The sequence below is a fragment of the Eleginops maclovinus genome, chromosome 23, assembly GCF_036324505.1.
Source record: "Eleginops maclovinus isolate JMC-PN-2008 ecotype Puerto Natales chromosome 23, JC_Emac_rtc_rv5, whole genome shotgun sequence".
In the NCBI taxonomy this organism is placed as follows: Eukaryota; Metazoa; Chordata; class Actinopteri; order Perciformes; family Eleginopidae; genus Eleginops; species Eleginops maclovinus.
Window position 1 is genome coordinate 17,424,367 of NC_086371.1, and position 17,855 is coordinate 17,442,221.

A 17,855-nucleotide genomic window follows, 5' to 3' on the forward strand; every position below is an offset into this window, starting at 1 on the left:
TGGCGGGAAAATGGGTCAAGAAAGGAAAAGAAAGGAGGGGGGGGGGCTCAATGGTCCCTCAACATCCCTGTGTTGAATATGAAAATATATTATAGCATAATGTGTTCAGTATGCAAGCTTGAAGGAAACCATATGAAAAGATCTCACACAAAGAGCCTTCTGTGTTCCAACTGACCCCCTCCCACCCCCATCCTTCGTCTGCTTCAATTTGGAGAGAGGGAGAAACAGAGAGAGGGAGAGACAGAGAGAGGGAGAGACAGAGAGAGTGAGAGAGAGAGGTAAAAGGGGAGGTGTGTGCGGAGTCGTTGGAACTGAAAAGGGGCAGTACACACACTCGATGCCTCACACAGCCAGACCCACCGGAGTACAGGTGAGCAGCATGACTAACACCAACATAAACAAACAGGAAGGAGCAGAAAGTCCTGGGATTTTATCTGTCGATGTGATTGAACTGTGATTGCAGCACACTTTGTCACCTGCAGCCCATTATAATTATCTTTAAAGGGGTAAGACACTATCTTTGTTTGTAGAGGGAGAGAGAGTGCAGTGGACTGAAGCAGAAGAGGAGGGAAACTTTGAAAGTCTTTGTTTGAGTAGATGACAAACATCTGTGGCCGCTGTTTTCCCCTCGGTGCAGGCTGCAGGCTTACAGAAGGGGCTCTGCTGGCTACATTAGCGCTGTGGTCACTGATACCGGAACCCATTGTCTTGACTGCATGGAGCCTGCTGTGTCACCAGGTTATAGACTTGAACTGCACTGTGTAACATTAGATGGTGTATCCAATTAAAGACCTTGCTGGAGTCGTATTGACTTACTTATATAAGTAATTGCTTCCTGTTAACTCAACAGGTGAAGCCCATTTTCTGCTTTACAGGAGGTCAACTGTAGGTTTCCTTCAACCATATGTTACCAAACATGTTTAAACTAATGATACCCTTTAGTTTGCTATGACAGGAGAGGCTTTGAAACTGTAGAAAACTAATTTTGCCAAATGCTTTGCTTCGAAGAGAATAACGATTCTAAAACCACTTCACAAATAATCCATGCAGCATTATTTGCAAACACATCTTACATTTTTTTTAAAGTGCTTGTACTTTCTGCCTTTGATGTCTAATAGCTTTCAGATTGCGACTGATTGTTTTAGAAGGTTCCCCACTCCTGGCATCGGATCATACACACCTACTTCAAGTATTTGTCTCTGCCTCTTAAAGTTCTCCACCTGTGACTCTGAGAGTAGGATGAACACCACATGAAGCAGACACTTTATTACAAGGTTTTCCTCTGCATGATTTATGATAGCACTTACACGATTTATGAAAGGGGAAAGACCAACAAAGAGAAAGAGATATTTGGGACTTTCATTAGAGTCGCTGCCTTCTAGTGTGTGTCAGTCATCAACCAGCACAAGCTGTGGCATGTTGAATATCACAGCCTCCTGAGGATTTATGATCCAGGAATGCCAATTTTGGAGCACTACCCAAAATTATTTCTTAGTGCTGCGAGGGCCCTTGAATGGTTCTTTGTCTGAGCAAGAGCACGAGAGAGCAAAGGGCCCAGCTAGGCTTTTAGCTTTTACAGCTGAATGATTTTTCTTGCCAAACTGTAAAGGATCCAGGCAAAAGGAAAGAGATAACAGACACATACCAGCTCTGCCCCTAAGGCATTCAATCATAAAGGCTTGCCAGTCAATGTCCTGACCAGATGCCTCATTATAAGCTCAGTGACTGATACACCTTTAAATCTTACAGTAGGTAGAATGCACACTTACCTGACATCCATACATCTCACATACCGCAACACATGTGCGCCCAGAGAAACTGATGATGTACAGATGTCATACCTGAGGTGAACATGCATGCAGTGTTTGAGTTATTAGGTGGCTGACATGCTGTCTACAAGTTGGCTATTGATGCAGATGTGTAATAAATGTACAAGACAACGGCCACGAGGGACAAATGAATGATTACAGTTTGTTCGGCTGCCAAAGCCATTTCTTCTCTGCGTCATTACTATGTGAGGTAGAGAGCTGTGGGATAGATTTGCTGTCTGAGTATGGATCAATCATATGTGGACAATGTACAGGAATTCTGTGATTACACACTAAATCGGCCTACGGGCCTGACTGTAAATGATATCGAGCTTCCACCCCACACAGGAAAACTGTGTGAGGGGGAAACTGAGCGGGACAGATGAGCACTTTGAAAAACCTTTGAACTTCATGATAATTGGAGGGTAGAGGGAGGAGAAGAGATGACTTCAGGTCTCGGGTATGACATGTAGTGTAGACCTGCAACATATCCTCATACAGCGGTTCCTATGGGAACGGTTATATATTTAGCAAAAAGGTTATTCCTCTTTTTTGTGAGTTCTCATTAAATTAGGATAAAAAAACAACTAGAATTGGGTAAAATAACAATTGTGACAAAGTGGCGTTACTTTAGGACAGAAGTTTTGTGACAAATACAAACATTTTGGTTTATATTGGACATGAAAAGCTGTCTCCTGGATAGAAGTCCAATTCTAGTCCAACTCATCCACCCTCCTACCTATGTAACATTACGCATCTTTGTACTTCCTTGTTTACAGTGACATGAATTACATAACATTAGATTTTTGGGGATATATACGAAACAAGGTGGGATCAATTTTGATTGGTGTTGAAATAATACACTCAAGCTGGATATTAACACACTAGAACCAATGGGTAATAAAACCAAAAAACTTGTTGTGGCAGATGAGGATTTTTTTAGAGTCCATATGTTGGTATTTTATATTATGACTTCAATCCGCATCTGTGTTCACGTCAATTTTGAGTATCCAAAATCTGTTCTTTGTCTGGTAGATAATAAATATTTGCAAGACAAGTAATCAAACCACATTTCAATCAACCGGGACAGCAGTGTTAGGAAATGCCCTCAACATGTGTTCACATCTGTTACCATGATAACAGAAAACATGAAGGCTTGGAACAAAATCGGCTGTGAAAAAAGTAAATGTAGCAAGATGGGGTGCTAATCTAAAAAGACATTGAGATTCAGATAAATCCAAACACATCTGGCGTAATCAAAGGGCTGTTGTCAGAGTGTTGAAACAATAACCCGCCTTCATCTCTTCTCACTTGACACAATCACGCCAGTAAGCAAGAAGGATTTTTGTGTCTTTCTGCAGGGAGGTGGGGCAGGGATTGTTTGGGTTGATTGTGTTCATGGGACTATGAGCAGTCCTCCTTCAGACTGTCATGACTCAGCTGTCATGTCCGAGGGAGAGTGTCTCCACAAAACACTTTTTCAAGAGATGCAAACAACTTTAGGCTTGCAGACCTGAGATGAATGTGAGCATGGTTGCTAGGCCTCTGAGGAATTTAAAAATAATGATTATGTCTCAGCACAGCCTTCCCACTCCTCAGTGTTACAGTGATGACTCACAACAGAAAACAAATTCAACCGTGATCAGCTTCTCGGAAAGGCAAGTCTGATCAGGGAAAAGGATGTGTAAACACATCATTATCATCACAAATGTTGTCAGTTGGTATTATTAGCTTTGAAGAGAGAACATGACACTGCAGATCTAATGAAATGCTATATCAGATAAGAGGGACGGGTGCCATAGATGTAAGACAAATCTTTGTCTCTTTACCTCTTGCTGCTTGAAAATCTTAAATACACATTTACTTTCTCAGCATTCTGTTTCATATCACAGACCCAAAGGCAGAGATAAAGTTCTTTTTTTGGCAGGTTTAATGCATACATACATAAATTTCCAAACGTATCGCCTATGTAATCTGACCTTTTTAATGCATTGAGTAAATTGGGCGCAAGATTTTATAATGGTGTCTCTTAATTTCTGTTACCACATTTTTAACCTGCATACTGCATACTAGAGTGAGAAGCCTGATCTTTATCTTTTAAGGCAGGAAAATCATATCTAATTGTCTCAAAACTGGACAAAGGTTTAGATTCATGCTTTTTGGAAGTCAACCAACGGTCATTAATAGTCTCAGATGAGAACTGAGTATTTTAAAAATGCTCTTTAAGCCACTTTTCTTTTTATCTGAAAAAAACTGCAGACTCTCTGTGGGCACAAAGGTGAGGTCTTTTGGACCGCTTTCTAAAAAATATCACTGATAATATTTCAGATCCTGTACAAAGTATTTGGTTTGAACCCATTACACAAACAACGATGATTGAAAATCAAGTAGGATTCTTGTTCCAGCTGATTGCCAAACCTACAGTTTGCCATGCCAAAGTTGTGGGTAGATGAAACATCTAGCCTTTGTCATATTTAAATTACAAAGCTAAAGAAGAGTTTGCATAACCTAGTTTTAACCTACATATTTTTCTTTTTTTGCAGATGGTTTTGCATACAAAATGGACATGGAGAGGAATTAGATCAAACACACCAGCCTTTCATCCTTTTGTCTACAGCTGAAGCTTGGTCCACCACCAAAAAACGTTTTTTTTACAGACTGAACAATCAGAACAACGATGTTTTCTACAAGGAGCCAAATAAACCAACAACAATCTGAATGGTGGAGCTGCTGACCGCAGAATTACTGTATTCATGACAATTTCTTAGTCTTAGTGTGCTGTTGCATTTCAGTATTAATCGAAACTACCCTCAGAAGAAATAAGAACCTTCCTTTTCACTTGTGGTTTTGTGAATACTAAAGAACAAAATTGATTATCCTGTCCTCAGAGGCTGTGTCTGGCTTTTATCTGTTATATAAAACACAGAACACCAGAGTTGAGCAACTTTAGTTGAATACATTGTAGCTCTGAATACAAACATGTTTCTGGACTGACCTTTCCCGAATTAAATCTTATTCCTTGCATGCATCTAACAGCAGGAAGCTGACATATACACAGTTCCCCTTCACGTCACTGTGGAGTTATGATCTCCAAGATAAAGGGCAGATCCTTTTCTCTGAAAGAAAAATAATCTGCGGGCTGGAGATTGCGATGCAGACGAAAAGCATGTTTTGGTGACCAAAATAGCAGAGGAGGAAGAGCGACGTCTGAGAGAGAAAAAAAAGGAGTATTAGAGAGATGCAAATAGAGAAAGTGAACTGTTTCTCAGCCCTCTCTGCCAGATTTTCAACAGAGCGCAACAAACTTGTGCAATTTTCGTGGCAGTTGTCCATGGGAACTTATTCAAGGCATATCGGAGCTGACCCTCCTAGGAGGTTCTGTTAGATAAAGAATAATACTTTATGAAGACCAAAGTAAGAGAGCACTTTCACCCAAATTTCAGCAGACTACAAGACAACTTTTGGATTATAGCTGGAAAAGGACCGGAAGCAGCCACTTGGAAAACTGAGCTACTCCTTTCCTTGTCCTTCTTTCTCTGTGTTTCCTCATGTAATGTATTCACTGCCTGCCAGTAAGTACTAAAGTTCCATCTTCCAACTGGACCACGGTTTCATCTTATCAGGAGAGAGGATTGAGCTAACTGGAACGAAACTCTCACATATTGCCCTGCCAAAGGCTTTTGTTTTTGCTGCAGCTGATCATTTTACCGCGGGTAACATGGAGATGGACAAGGGACATACGTCTATCCGGAGAGGAGTGAGCTGGAGTCCAGGAGGATTGAGGAAACCTCTCCAGGCAACCCAAAACACTCCTGGGACTGAGTGCAATGCATCATGGGATACTACAGGATTCAACAAAGAACAGATGAGCCGGAAAACAAGTAAGTGTTTGTTTATCTGGCATTTGCTGTCCTTTTTTGGGAAGCTCAAGCGGCAGCCAGAATGTGTATTGTTACCAGTGGTGGAAGAAGAACTCTGATCTTTCAATTGGAGTCTACATTTATTGTTTTATAAGTTATTGTCATGCATTTAAATCCTTTACTAAGTTTAAGTGCATCAAAAGATATTCAACTTCCGAAAGTACATGTACTCATAATGAAGAATATCTTAATTTAGAATATTTAAAATTATACTTCGTCACTTAATGAACAAGCTTAAACAGCTGGTAAAGCTGAAGCGTGTGGGGCTATTTTAATGACTTGATGAACTACTGGGTAGTTTGTGAATTCACTCCCCAGGGATCAATAAAGTCATCAAGTTATTCAGTGAATATATTTTGTAATGTTATTCTTAGCCGTGAAAGTAACTAAATGTAGTAACGTTTCTCACTGAGGTGTAATGTAGTACAAGTGTGCATTGCATATAATGGAAAGACTCAAGAAAAGTACACTTTCAAAACACAATCATACCATTAGTAAAGCATTTGAAATATTTATTTACTTACTTTCCACTCCTGATTGTTCCTTTTTTACTTCATAAGAAATGTAGTTGTGAACACATTTCCGGTGGTTGTTTGTAGTGCTGCCTTAAAGCTACAGTGTGGCTTGAACTGCAATATATCATCATATCAGATAACCTATAACTTAGTGGAGTAGACAGCAAATAGAAGAAAAAAAAGACAGCCCTGCCTCCTCAGTGCAACTTGACACAGTGAAGCTCTCTATGAAACATCTGTTTCCATGCTGTAGAAATACAGGCAGCCCCAACAGCAATGGAAATGCAATCATGCATCATTGCTAAAGGGCAGTCTGAATATAAAACACAGCCACTGAAAATAATGGGCTAACCTGTGGCAAAGCTGTTTGGAAAACTTCTTTAGAAATCTCTTTTTACATTCACAACTGTCACCCCCCCCCCCCCCCACACTCCATAATAACAACAACAACATTTTGTTGGTAGATGGAATATGGAAAAAGCACTCAAGCAATCCTTAGCTCGACAGTTAATTAGGCTGGGAAAAGTCTGTCAGACGCATTATTCAGAGGTTTTAAAATAGGAAAAAGACATTGTGTATTGAGGAAGTATTACAGAAAGGTCATGGCCATCAGATAAATGTCCCTGATATAGATCTAAGTATAGCCTCTGTACTTTCAAAACTGTTCCCTTCACTCATTACTCACTAATTAGTTTCCTCAAATGGAACACAGATCACCGATAATAACACTAACGACAGCAATTAGTCGACTACAACTCTGCAGAGACCTTTCATAACACCCAGATGCAACAATACGAGCAGCAGAGCTCTGTCTTTTATTTCCCCCATGGGATCTAGTGAGAGTTTGAGTCACATTCAGCAGGGTAAGATCCCAGGACCCCTCTTAATCCTTGCCTTTCCATACCACTTCACACATCACCCACGGGGGCTGGTGCTGTCATCCCGCTCACCCCACAGCCATCGCCCGGAGAAAGATAACATCCGACAGGGTAATCTGACCTTTGATACACAAATGCAGAGTTGGCCCCCCTGACTTAAATCCTCCTGCTGTGGGGGCAGTTAGCCGTCTGCTCTCACCCACGCAGGGATGAGGGGATGGGACAGAGGGCAGGGGGATGAGGTAGGGAAAGTTAGAGGTAGGGAAAGGGGGGGTTCAACAATGAGATTCTTGCATCATTTTTGAGATCTGACTTTTGTCTCTGCTGGAGGACAGGAAATCCCTATCCTGCCCTTGCAGGTTGGAGCTTAGGGCCCAGAGGGTTCAGAAAGGGCAGACACTCGGTTGGGGAGAGTGCACCATAAACACACACACTTACATGGTAATTTCCAGACAGACACAGAGGGCAGCAAAGGTCAGGAGCTGAATCTCTAGAGTCTTAGCGTCTAATCCATAAGCTGCAAATTTACGGGAGTATCTCTGCTCTTCCCTTCCTCTTCAAAGACTGCAACAAGGGATCACACCCTTCCCTGCCATCACAGGACATTAGACAGAGATAAGCCGCTCAATACTTGCCATTGATTGGACAACTCTCCAGAACTGTCAAAACAAAGTGCAGTCTGTGTGTGCATCAATACTTGAGCTTTAAAAGCCCCTGAGCTCTTTTCTCTGAGGCATATGTCTCCGTTTTTATAATTAGTGGAAACCCTGGAGGTGGTGGTGCAGATTTGAAAAAGTGAAACAGAGCTGGAGGCTGAATGACAGACAGCACAGCCTCCAGCTACAGACCACCTCCCTCCCTGCCTGTCTGCCTGTCTGTGTGCTGGGCTGCGGAGAAAGAGAAATCTGATCCTGTGTCCCGCTACAGAAAGGGGGTGTGAAACAGACGCAGTTAAATTTAAAAAACTCTTGTGGAAGTACAACAAAAAAGCGGAGCTCTGAATTTGAACATTAAAAAGGTAAGGGAACAGGCTCTAAACTGAATCCAGCCATGTCATTTAAACTTCCAGTTAACTTTCGGATCTTTATAACCTTGACTCAAAACTTCTTCTTGACTTTTATGACATGTTAGTAGCAGCATGTTGTTTTTGGAACTGGAGTAATTGTTACCATCTAAAAACTTTAAGGTTATTTGTTTTTCTTCATAAATGAAAAGCTTTTAAACAAACCAAACCATTGAACTTTTAAGCTTTACTGTGATTGTTGAACGAAACGGATCATTCAGAACTGTAATATCGTAGCTTTAAAAACATTAATTCATTTTGGTAACTGATTTATTAACATTTATTGGTTGTTAATTTGGATCTTTATTAGTTTACAATGTACAGGTTTGCTGGGAGTTAAGTGACTTAGTGGTTGGTGGCATTTATTCAGATAATAAAAAGTACTTATTATTACTATCAATGTTGCAATATTGAACAAAATGTGACTATGATGGGATTTGCACCTGTGTGTTTCTTAATAACCACTCTGGCTCCCACTAGAGGTAACTAGATGTGTTCAGCTGGAGGACATTAGATTTCTAGCCTCACTGCTCTGGTTGTGGTATATCCAAATAGTCTGATTTATAAAATTAAATAGCTAATAAAAATGTCAAGACCTGTGGTGGTGTTCGCAACCACATTAATAAATAATATGGTAGGTTCTCTCCGGCAGCCTATAAAGGAAAGAGATTTATGTTTATGTCAACAGGACTGCTTGTTTAAAGGGGTTGTGTGATAGTGCTTTCATCCCGCTTATATTGTTGTCACAAATATGTGAGGTGGTTGATATATCCCCTTCTAAGAGTGTCCTGTTCTTTCTTTCCTCTCTCAGTGTCAGGTTGAGTGATTTAGTAGACGCTGACATTGATGTATTTCCAGACATAACCCTCGTCATCAACAAAGGGTATAATTGTTTGCATCTAAATGCACTGTTTAAAATCCAGAAGGGCCTATAGTTCCCATTTTATATATTAAATTAAAAAGACGATAAAGATATGCTATTGAACTTTGGATGGGTCCTTGTTTTAAAGGAACTCATGGATGACCTACAAGGAGTTAATTCAATTACTGCTGAGGGTAGACTGAAAGTCTGTAAAATCAATGACAGATGCATATTATTCCCTTTCAGTTGGGAAATGATCATGTTTGCTTTATACTCTGTGCCAGGAAAAAATGCATGCAGAATTAGCTCTATAGGAAAGCTTTACAAGTGATTGATTTACGCATAATTGTTGTGATTGGCCCATGATAAGGTCAAATAATATAGCTCTCTGGATACATGACCTTATTAAAGGAAGAAGGAGTCATGGCTGTGTGAGAGAGACGTTGAATTTCTTTCACAGGACAAAGTTACATAAATAAGATGAATAATTTACCAGATGTGTCGCCAAAGGCAGTTTTCTCCAATAAAATACCCATCAGAGTTTGTTCTTAAAAAGGTTTGTATTATGTAAAAGGAATATGCAGCTTTGATTTTCCTCTTATAAACTTTAAAGTATGACGTAGTCACTATATTTAAGATGGGAACACTTGATTGTATACTATGTTTATAGACAGCAGTAGAAATATGTCATTTTTAGAAGCCATACATTTAAAGAAAATTGTCTATTAGGGGTTTGAGCTGCAGCACAAATTAACTTCAGAGAGAAACCAAAGGCATTTTGGAAGCTCACTCGGGGAGTTTTCTCAGCGGTGGAGGAATGCTCAGGGAGGGACTGCTGCAGATGGCAGAGGAAATAGCTCTGCTGTCTGGAATGGAGCTCTTAAGCTCCAAAAACAAACTTGTCAATTTTAACATAGCCATAATTTCAAGGTAATCAGCATAACTGCAGTATCAGTTAAAGACATGATTGATAACAATTTATTTTGGTTGGAACAATGACCCAGATCTTTTATTAACTTTAGTCAACAAGCTTATTAAAATGTTTTTCCTCCTACGTCTGTTACTTCTTTGTCTAAAGCTCCAGTCTGCTGAGTCAAGTGTCCACAAAGCCCTATTTTTCTCACTGGATTGGTTGTAATCAAAAGCAAAGCAGAGTCAAAACCAGATGGTGCAGAAACAATTATGTGGGTTTTTAAAGAGAATATTTAATCCCTGACTTGTTAAAAATGTGTCCTTGCTGGTTCTCTCTTGTACTGTACATAAAAGTGGTTTGGTGAGCTTTAATAAGATGTTGAGGGAGTTGTCTTTGTTTAGGCAGTAGATGTAGCCCATTATTAAGTCTGCCAAAGTTAGGGGTCCCTTTCATCACAAAAAGACAAAATCCGTTGTTTCTCTCATTAATCAGATTTCCAACTTTGTCTCCCTTTCTCTTATATTCCAGATCTGACAAGGAGTGCCAGTTTGTCAGAGAAGGAGCTAAAGGAAGCCCGTGTCAGGAGTCAGATCATCGCTGCTCAGCTCACCGTCCCTTCAAACTCCAGCTCCAGAGGTGTGCAGCTCTTCAACCGGCGCAAGCAAAGGGTCAGCGCTTTTACACTCGAAAGCTGTGGAGAGGGGTCAGCGGGTGACGGGCCTGAGAATGTGAAGACAGACACCTCTACTAACAAAATAACATGGGCAGAGAAGAGCACTGAAGAAAAGGACAGAGACCTGAACTTTAAGAACAGCAAGCCACTCTTGTCACCACCTGGTAGGGTACATTCGGTAGGTGATATCATGGAGGAACCAGGTAAAGATTTCTACAAGGAAGACAACATGGAAGACAGTGTTATCCAAGAGAGACATTTCCTCCCTGTCAAGGAAGAGCAGGAGGAAGAGGAAGAGGCAACAGATAAACTCGCAGAGGAGCTTGAGGACAAAGTCAAGGATGAGATTCCCCCTGGAAGTAATAATACTGATCCAGTTGTGATGAGACAGGCTGAGTGCGAGGCAGAGATAAATGAGGGCCATACAGGGCCAGCTCCCCCTGGAAAGCTTCATAATGGCTGCCGCAGTGCCTCTGGACCTGAGAGGGTTTCTGTTCCAACAACCAAGCAGACTAACACCACCACCAATCGAACTGCCAGGCCTTTTTTCTCTCCACTGACAGTGCAGTCACCAAAGTCCTCCAGCCCCGTCATGGACATTCCCCCTCCTCCTTCTTACGACACTCCTCCCCTCCCTGTTTACACTGCTCCTCAACCTTCGGCGTTCTCACCTCTGCCTCCGCCCCCATCATATCCCACACCTCCTCTGCCGGCCTTTACAAATCAGCCTCCACCAAACTACTACTCCAGTCCCGCTCTGATGTCTCCTGTCTTGTCTCCTCCACCCCCCCAGTTCCCGGTGTCTTCTGTCGCTCAGTTCCCACCCATGCCCCATTATGGCCCTCCAAAAGTCCCAAAACCCTCCACATTTGTTCCTCAGCCTGCTCGAGAGAAAGCTAAAACACCGATCAAAACGGGAATACTTGAGGAGGGTGCCGCTAGAAGAGGGAATAGGAAGTCAATGTTCACCTTCAAAGAGAAGATAGTGGTAGCTCCGAACCCTGAGCTTCTCTCTCTGGTGCAGGGGGTGGATGAAAGGAAGAAACATGGACATAAATCTATGCCTGAGCCAGCATCTGAGGAAGAGTTGCTGGCACTGGGTGCTGAGGCCTCCAACTTCCTCGCCAAGGATGAAGACAGGGCAGAAGAGGAAATAGCTCCAGAGTGGGCTTCCTGCCTCAAGGCCTCCAGTACCCGTCCAAGGGCAGAGCATGTGCCAGATCATAGCCTCACCAATGTATCAGGAAAGGGGGCTGAGCTGTTTGCAAAGCGACAGTCCAGGATGGAGAAATATGTGATTGAGAAGCAAAATTTGGGACAAATGAGGTCTCCTTCTCCGACTATGTCTCTGCCACCATCTTGGGTGTACCCAGCAAACATGCCTGGCAGGGTGAGAGCCATTGCTAAAAATTCTGACATGGGGGCTGAGCTTTCAGAAAAACTAAAGGCCCAACAAGCAGTCCAGCAGAAACCGAGACAGAAAGCTCCAGAACCAGAGCCAATCCCAGAGCCTCCATTAGAAAATGGTTGCTCCAAGATAGAGATGGACTTGTCAAGGCACCGGCCCTACCAGCTTTCCTCTTCACTGTTCATCTTTAACCCAGTCAAGGACCCCCTTAGTACCTTACCCAAAGCAGCACCTCAGTCCAAGAACCTGATTTCAAACCAGCCTTTCTCTAGACAGACTTCCTTACCTCATAACCCTCCTTCTCACTTCCATACGCAGAGTATGTCGCCACAGCTGCCCCTCAGCCCTACCAGAAGAGAAGCTGAATATCCACCAAATCCATCCTATGGGCAGCCAAGGATCAGCTCCCCTATGTCGGCCTTCTCTCCAGAGCGGGTCTCCTCTCCTCGGTCAGGCGTCCAGGCACCAAGGCCCATGTTTTCTGCAAAGAAGGCAGGGATTGCACCACAGGTGTGGAGACCCTCTCTCTACCGTTTCTAGAAAATGTGTTTACATCTGTGTAGTTGAAAAACTGAAAATGAATTTTGTAGGACAGTTTGCTGCAATTTTCTGTTTAACTTGTGCCTTCTAGTACTATTTCTTGTATTGTAGGTAAATAACAGAGCAGTATATTTTATAGGTGAAAAGTAAAATGTTTTAGTAAGCAATTGATTGTATAAGAAATAATTAATAATAGTTGAAATTAGGGCCAGACTGTGCCTGCTTCTTACTGGATTATCTAAGTGAAAACAACTTAATTGTTCAGTGAATCTATAATTGTACTTTTCCGCAGTAACAAACACCCAACAGCACTAATTACCGGCAGTTAAAATGAAAATGTGCCAAATACGTCAGCACTAAAATCCTTAGATTCTTTGTTCATTTTGAAATATGATCAAAAACACCCTCATACTTTTTCCACTTTTTCTCCCAGTCCTGTGGGCACCAGGGTGATGCTGCTTCACAAAGCACTTTAACAGATGGTCTGGCATCTGCTTTATGATCTATGGTTTGCAATTTAATTCTGCTCACTGACATGAAAGTTGCAGCGAGAGAACTCCTTTTATGTCTTTATGTCTTTGGGGTAATTTACTCTGCTTTCCAGCGTTTCCTACATAAATATATAGTGTGTACTTGGATTCTTTGATGTTTCAATTCTACAGGCTGCCATACTAATTTGCATCATGGACCGACATATATATTGGTTTCGTGACTTAAAGCTGTAATTCCAGAAGTATTTTCTCACAGAACATCATCAATCACTGTTGTTATAGACTACAGGGTTTATGTTTGTTTCATTTCATAAACTTTGATTCACTGCTCTCTTCTGCTTTTTTCCTGTCTGTAATGATTGATTTCTTTGTGTTGGAGTGAGGCTTTCCTTCTCTGATTAAAACTTTGTGTGACCTTTTTCTCCTTTTTCTCATTTCCTGACTTCACTTACTTCTTTCAACCATTAGTTTGACTGTCTACTGTTTGTTATTTCACCTTCCTTTCTGTCTTGCAATCACTCCAAACACTTGAACATGCAAATAACTGTTATGTCTCTGTTTAGTGCAAAGATAATATGCAGCAGGAGACAGATCTATTTTGGAACACAGCATGTGACTTTGAAATTAAAATATTTATATAATCTTGCCATTGCAAGATATTTGACTCTATAATAAGAATTTGAGTTATGTGTATTCATGTTAAGATCTGATCCTTGTTGATGTAGGGGGGTCCAACATTCAGACACATGAAGTAACCTTTGACCCGGGTCTGTTTCTTTAACTGATGAACATTAATAATGTGATCAGTGACATTAATCTTAAAAGACCATACATTTTCAGGATACTTAGCCGAGCAGTTCAGTCTATAACACCAAAGACAGTGTTTGTATTTTGATTGCGAGTGGAGCTTGTTTGCTCTTAATTAGTACTTGCATAAGAAGGAATGCTGTCCTTGCTTAAGTCGAGTAACTTCATATCCCCGTAAAGGTTAATCACCTCAGGAAGGCCAAATGACAGTAACTTGAGAGAGACACTAAAGACTGGGCATGTGTACTGGCAGCCAGGCTTAATGAAGAAGAAGGGAATACACAGAGATACACTGGATGCCACTGGGGCTCAGACTTAACATTTAAAAATATCTGACCAAAATTCACCAAGTATCGAATAGGCTTAATGCCTGTTTGACTGTAAACTGTTGGTCTTTTGCAAGTTTAAGCAAAACCAAACATCTCGCCATGGTCAAATCAAAACCCTAGCATTTACAGTATGAAGACATTTACTTATTCCAAATTATTATATAACCATTTGTTATTTGCTTGTTTGTGTGTTGTATTTTTGAATGTATGTCTAAGATATATCATTTGTCATGGTCCAACAGACACCAAAGGATTCCTCACCAGTTGAAACCCGCATTCAGACTCCAACACCTTCCAGGACGCCCAGCCTCACCAGACGTTTCAGCAGCCCAGAGGGCCCTACACCTGGGACCTGGGCTCCCAGCCTTCAAACTAACCGGCCCTCCACTGCTGTCTCTAGCGGCTCAGTAACTTCCCCTGTATCCTCTACCAGAGGTACCAGATGCCAATCCCCTGTGGCCAGTCAGAATATCCAATGTTCAACAGTAACCTCCAGTATAACACCCAGAACCTCTCAAACATTTACAGCCACCTCTTCACGCTCTTCTCCTTGGGGTTCAAGAAGTCAGTCCCCAATGGTTAGCCAGAATACACAGTCTTCCAGCATCACCTCTATTCCTAGTTATAGACCATCCCAAACACCCACAACTACTTCCCCTCTTTATCCTCCTTGGGGTTCAAGATGCCAGTCCCCAATGATAAACCAGTGTCCACAGTCTTCCACTGTATCCTCTACGTTCAAACCAACCCAAACATCTACAGCTGCATCACCACACTCTCCTCCTTGGGGGTCAAGGTGCCAGTCCCCTATGATGAGCCAAAATACAATTTCCCATGTTCCTACTTCCAGACCCTCCCAAGCATCTACAGCTACATCCCCACGCTCCCCTCCTTGGGGTTCAGGGTGCCAGTCCCCCATGGTGAGCCAAAAAAGTCATTCTTCTGCAATTTCATTTGTTCCTACAGCTAGACCAACCCAAACATTGACAGCCACCTCTCCTGTTTCTCCTCCGTGGAGCTCACGTTCCCAGTCTCCTGCACTCTCTCAGACTAGTTTATCCTTCTCTGCCACTAAACCTCTGCACACAATTTCTGCAACCTCTCCTATTTCCCCACCCAAAGACAGTCGCTGCATGTCCCCCATTGTTGATAACCCAGACTCTAAAGCCAACCATCGCCTCCTGGCCAAGAACATCATCAATGCGGCGAAACGTAAAAACAGCCCATCCCCTAGAGCATTGAGTGGCCACAGCCTCCCCATCTCACCACTGGGAAATTCTCACCATGGCTACGACTGTAATAAACCACCCATCAGTCCTTTCCAGTCACGGGCATTTGGGGCCCAGTCCCCTACCTTCACCAGCCCTCCTCCAACCCCATCACAGAGGATCTGTTCACCTGTGAGGCTCTACAACACTCGCTCCCTCACCGACTCTGATGCTTCTGTTGAATCTGAAGACTCAGGCCTGCGATCGCACTCCTACAACACCTGTCCCCGTGGCTGGGGCGGCAGCCTGAGGGTGAAGAGAGGCACCGTCTCCACAGACCTGTGAGGGTATTTTTGGAAGGGAATTAAAGCATGATTTAAGTTTTCATAGATTTTTGGGGCATTGTGTTAAATTGTTTCTTATGGCGCATCATTATACTTTTCCTTTGAAGATAACTTTCTATAACTTTGCATACTGATCCTTGACAATGGTAAATATTTTATTAAGGTAGAATTAGTACTTTATATGACTCACATTCAAAGTACGTACTGACAAGGACAAGCTTTTTACATAACCCAGTTGCTGTGGCGTGTACGCTTCTTACATACCAAAAAGACTTAAAATAGAGTAACCAAAGATATTTGAATTCACTTCAAACAATATTATTCCTTTTTACACAAAACATACATGCACACTGTTCCAGTTAAATTGTGTATAATTAAATCGTTTTTAATGTTATAAATAAGATATCATTATGTTTGCTGGTGTGACGCAAGTCAAAATCGAATGAGACTTAAAGAATTGTAAGATATAGAAAGGACACATGGAATGAATAATGTATAAATATTTAGCTGACAAAAGCACAGTAGTGAGTGGTACACATGCTAATCACATTATCATACAGGGTCACAGTATTCACCACAGTTTATTATCCATTTTAATCAATGGGAAATAACTCATAAGCATAATTATCGCAGTGCAATAATCAATTTAACACAGCGAATGTTATGTATGTTATATGTTGATTTATGTACTGCATTTGCTCAAATGAATGTAAGTTTTACTGACAGATTGAGGGGGAATGACGAGGAGATGAAGAGACGAAGAGTTATGTGGAGGTTGGGGCATTGACGCACATGTTCAATCAAGCACTGTTTCCCTGATTCAGGACAAAAAAATATTCCAAAGATTCCCTATTCCCTAATGTTAAAACATTGATGATGATCAATTCAATAAACAAATATTAGCGGTCAAATTGCAAATGTAATGGCATATTGATTGTAATAGCCGCATTGGAGATTGATGTTTTGTTTATGTCATGGGGAACCTTTAAACATGTTCTGTGCCTGTACTTATTGTACAAAGTGCCTGTTTGGATGAACAAATGCGTATGTTAGAAAAGGTATAACAAATTGTTGTTAAAAGGTGAGAAGAATGTTGTATGTTGTGAAATAATAATCTAAGTGTTTGTTAGGAAATGATAAGATGAATGGATTGTATTTTAAATACATACATGTCTCTAATGTACATTCTCTTTTACTTCTAAAGTTTCTTTTTATCATTGATTTGCACTTCTGTTCATTCCATTTCAATGGCTCAATTGGCATTATGAAAACGTGATTTTCTCAATCAAACAGGTGTCATTCACAACAGAAATAGCAAATACATTTTATTTTGTAAAAGCACAAACATATGCTGACAAGATGGTGACAATTAGTTGTAAACCTGACTGCTGCCTTCAAACGACATCTGGCTTTTTGTTTACACCATTCGCACATTGCCCTATCCCGTACCATCACACACACAACAGATCAGTCTTCACTCTCTGACATGTAGGCCAAAAGCATCAGCACATTTATAAATATTTACTTCTGTGTGTCTTTTTGAGTGGCAGGGACACCTGCTACACATTGACCTGGCTCTTTCAGCAGGATTAAGCCTATTACTGTCATGGATAGCTTTCAACTTGGGTCACCTCTGTACCAACCAAACACCGCCAGCATCCTCAGACACAGAACATAATCATTACGTTATTACATTATGTTTTTCATTTAAATGCAGCTCATTTTTCTTTCATTTCATAACAGTATGATGTCTGAAAATAAATGCAAATAAAAAGTAATGACACACTAATTCAAATAATGTATGGTTTGACTTTTATGTGCTTATTATAGTTACCCTAAACAGAAAATAGTGCTATACTAAAATGATGTTGGCAGTATTAGTAATTTCCCCATATTTAGAACATACATTACTGAAATAAAACATTATGTTTGTTATTCCAGGGATTCTTGAGATGAGGGACAAAACATGTCCGAGAGATAAAACTCATTGTAATTCTTAAAATGTGTTTAAAAAATGTCCAATAATTTGATTAAACAATAAAACAAGAACTTATTTATACCACAAAATGTGAATTAATGCTTTTTTACACATATAT

General features: G+C 41.1%; 1 protein-coding gene across 3 annotated transcripts; it reads left to right on the forward strand.

The window, feature by feature from the left end:
* Nucleotides 1–332: 332 nt before the first annotated feature.
* Nucleotides 333–17,548, forward strand: LOC134859759 (synaptopodin). 3 transcript variants are annotated; one of them, XM_063876443.1, is made up of 4 exons: nucleotides 333–370; nucleotides 4,352–5,689; nucleotides 10,488–12,550; nucleotides 14,450–17,548. In XM_063876443.1, exons 2-4 carry the CDS (start codon nucleotides 5,527–5,529, stop codon nucleotides 15,758–15,760), a joined length of 3,537 nt encoding a protein of 1,178 aa, XP_063732513.1. In that variant the 5' UTR covers nucleotides 333–370; nucleotides 4,352–5,526; the 3' UTR covers nucleotides 15,761–17,548. The 3 variants fall into 3 exon arrangements, with proteins under 3 accessions (XP_063732513.1, XP_063732514.1, XP_063732515.1); XM_063876444.1 differs by lacking the exon at nucleotides 333–370 and adding an exon at nucleotides 420–506; XM_063876445.1 differs by lacking the exons at nucleotides 333–370; nucleotides 4,352–5,689 and adding an exon at nucleotides 8,025–8,139.
* Nucleotides 17,549–17,855: the final 307 nt, after the last annotated feature.

Excerpts from the sequence above, each read along its gene's own strand:
- LOC134859759 (XM_063876443.1), top strand. The coding sequence starts at position 5,527 with ATGGAGATGGACAAGGGACATACGTCTATCCGGAGAGGAGTGAGCTGG. Across the intron at positions 5,690-10,487 it reads ACAGATGAGCCGGAAAACAA|ATCTGACAAGGAGTGCCAGT; the intron begins GTAAGTGTTTGT and ends CTTATATTCCAG. Across the intron at positions 12,551-14,449 it reads AGGCAGGGATTGCACCACAG|ACACCAAAGGATTCCTCACC; the intron begins GTGTGGAGACCC and ends ATGGTCCAACAG.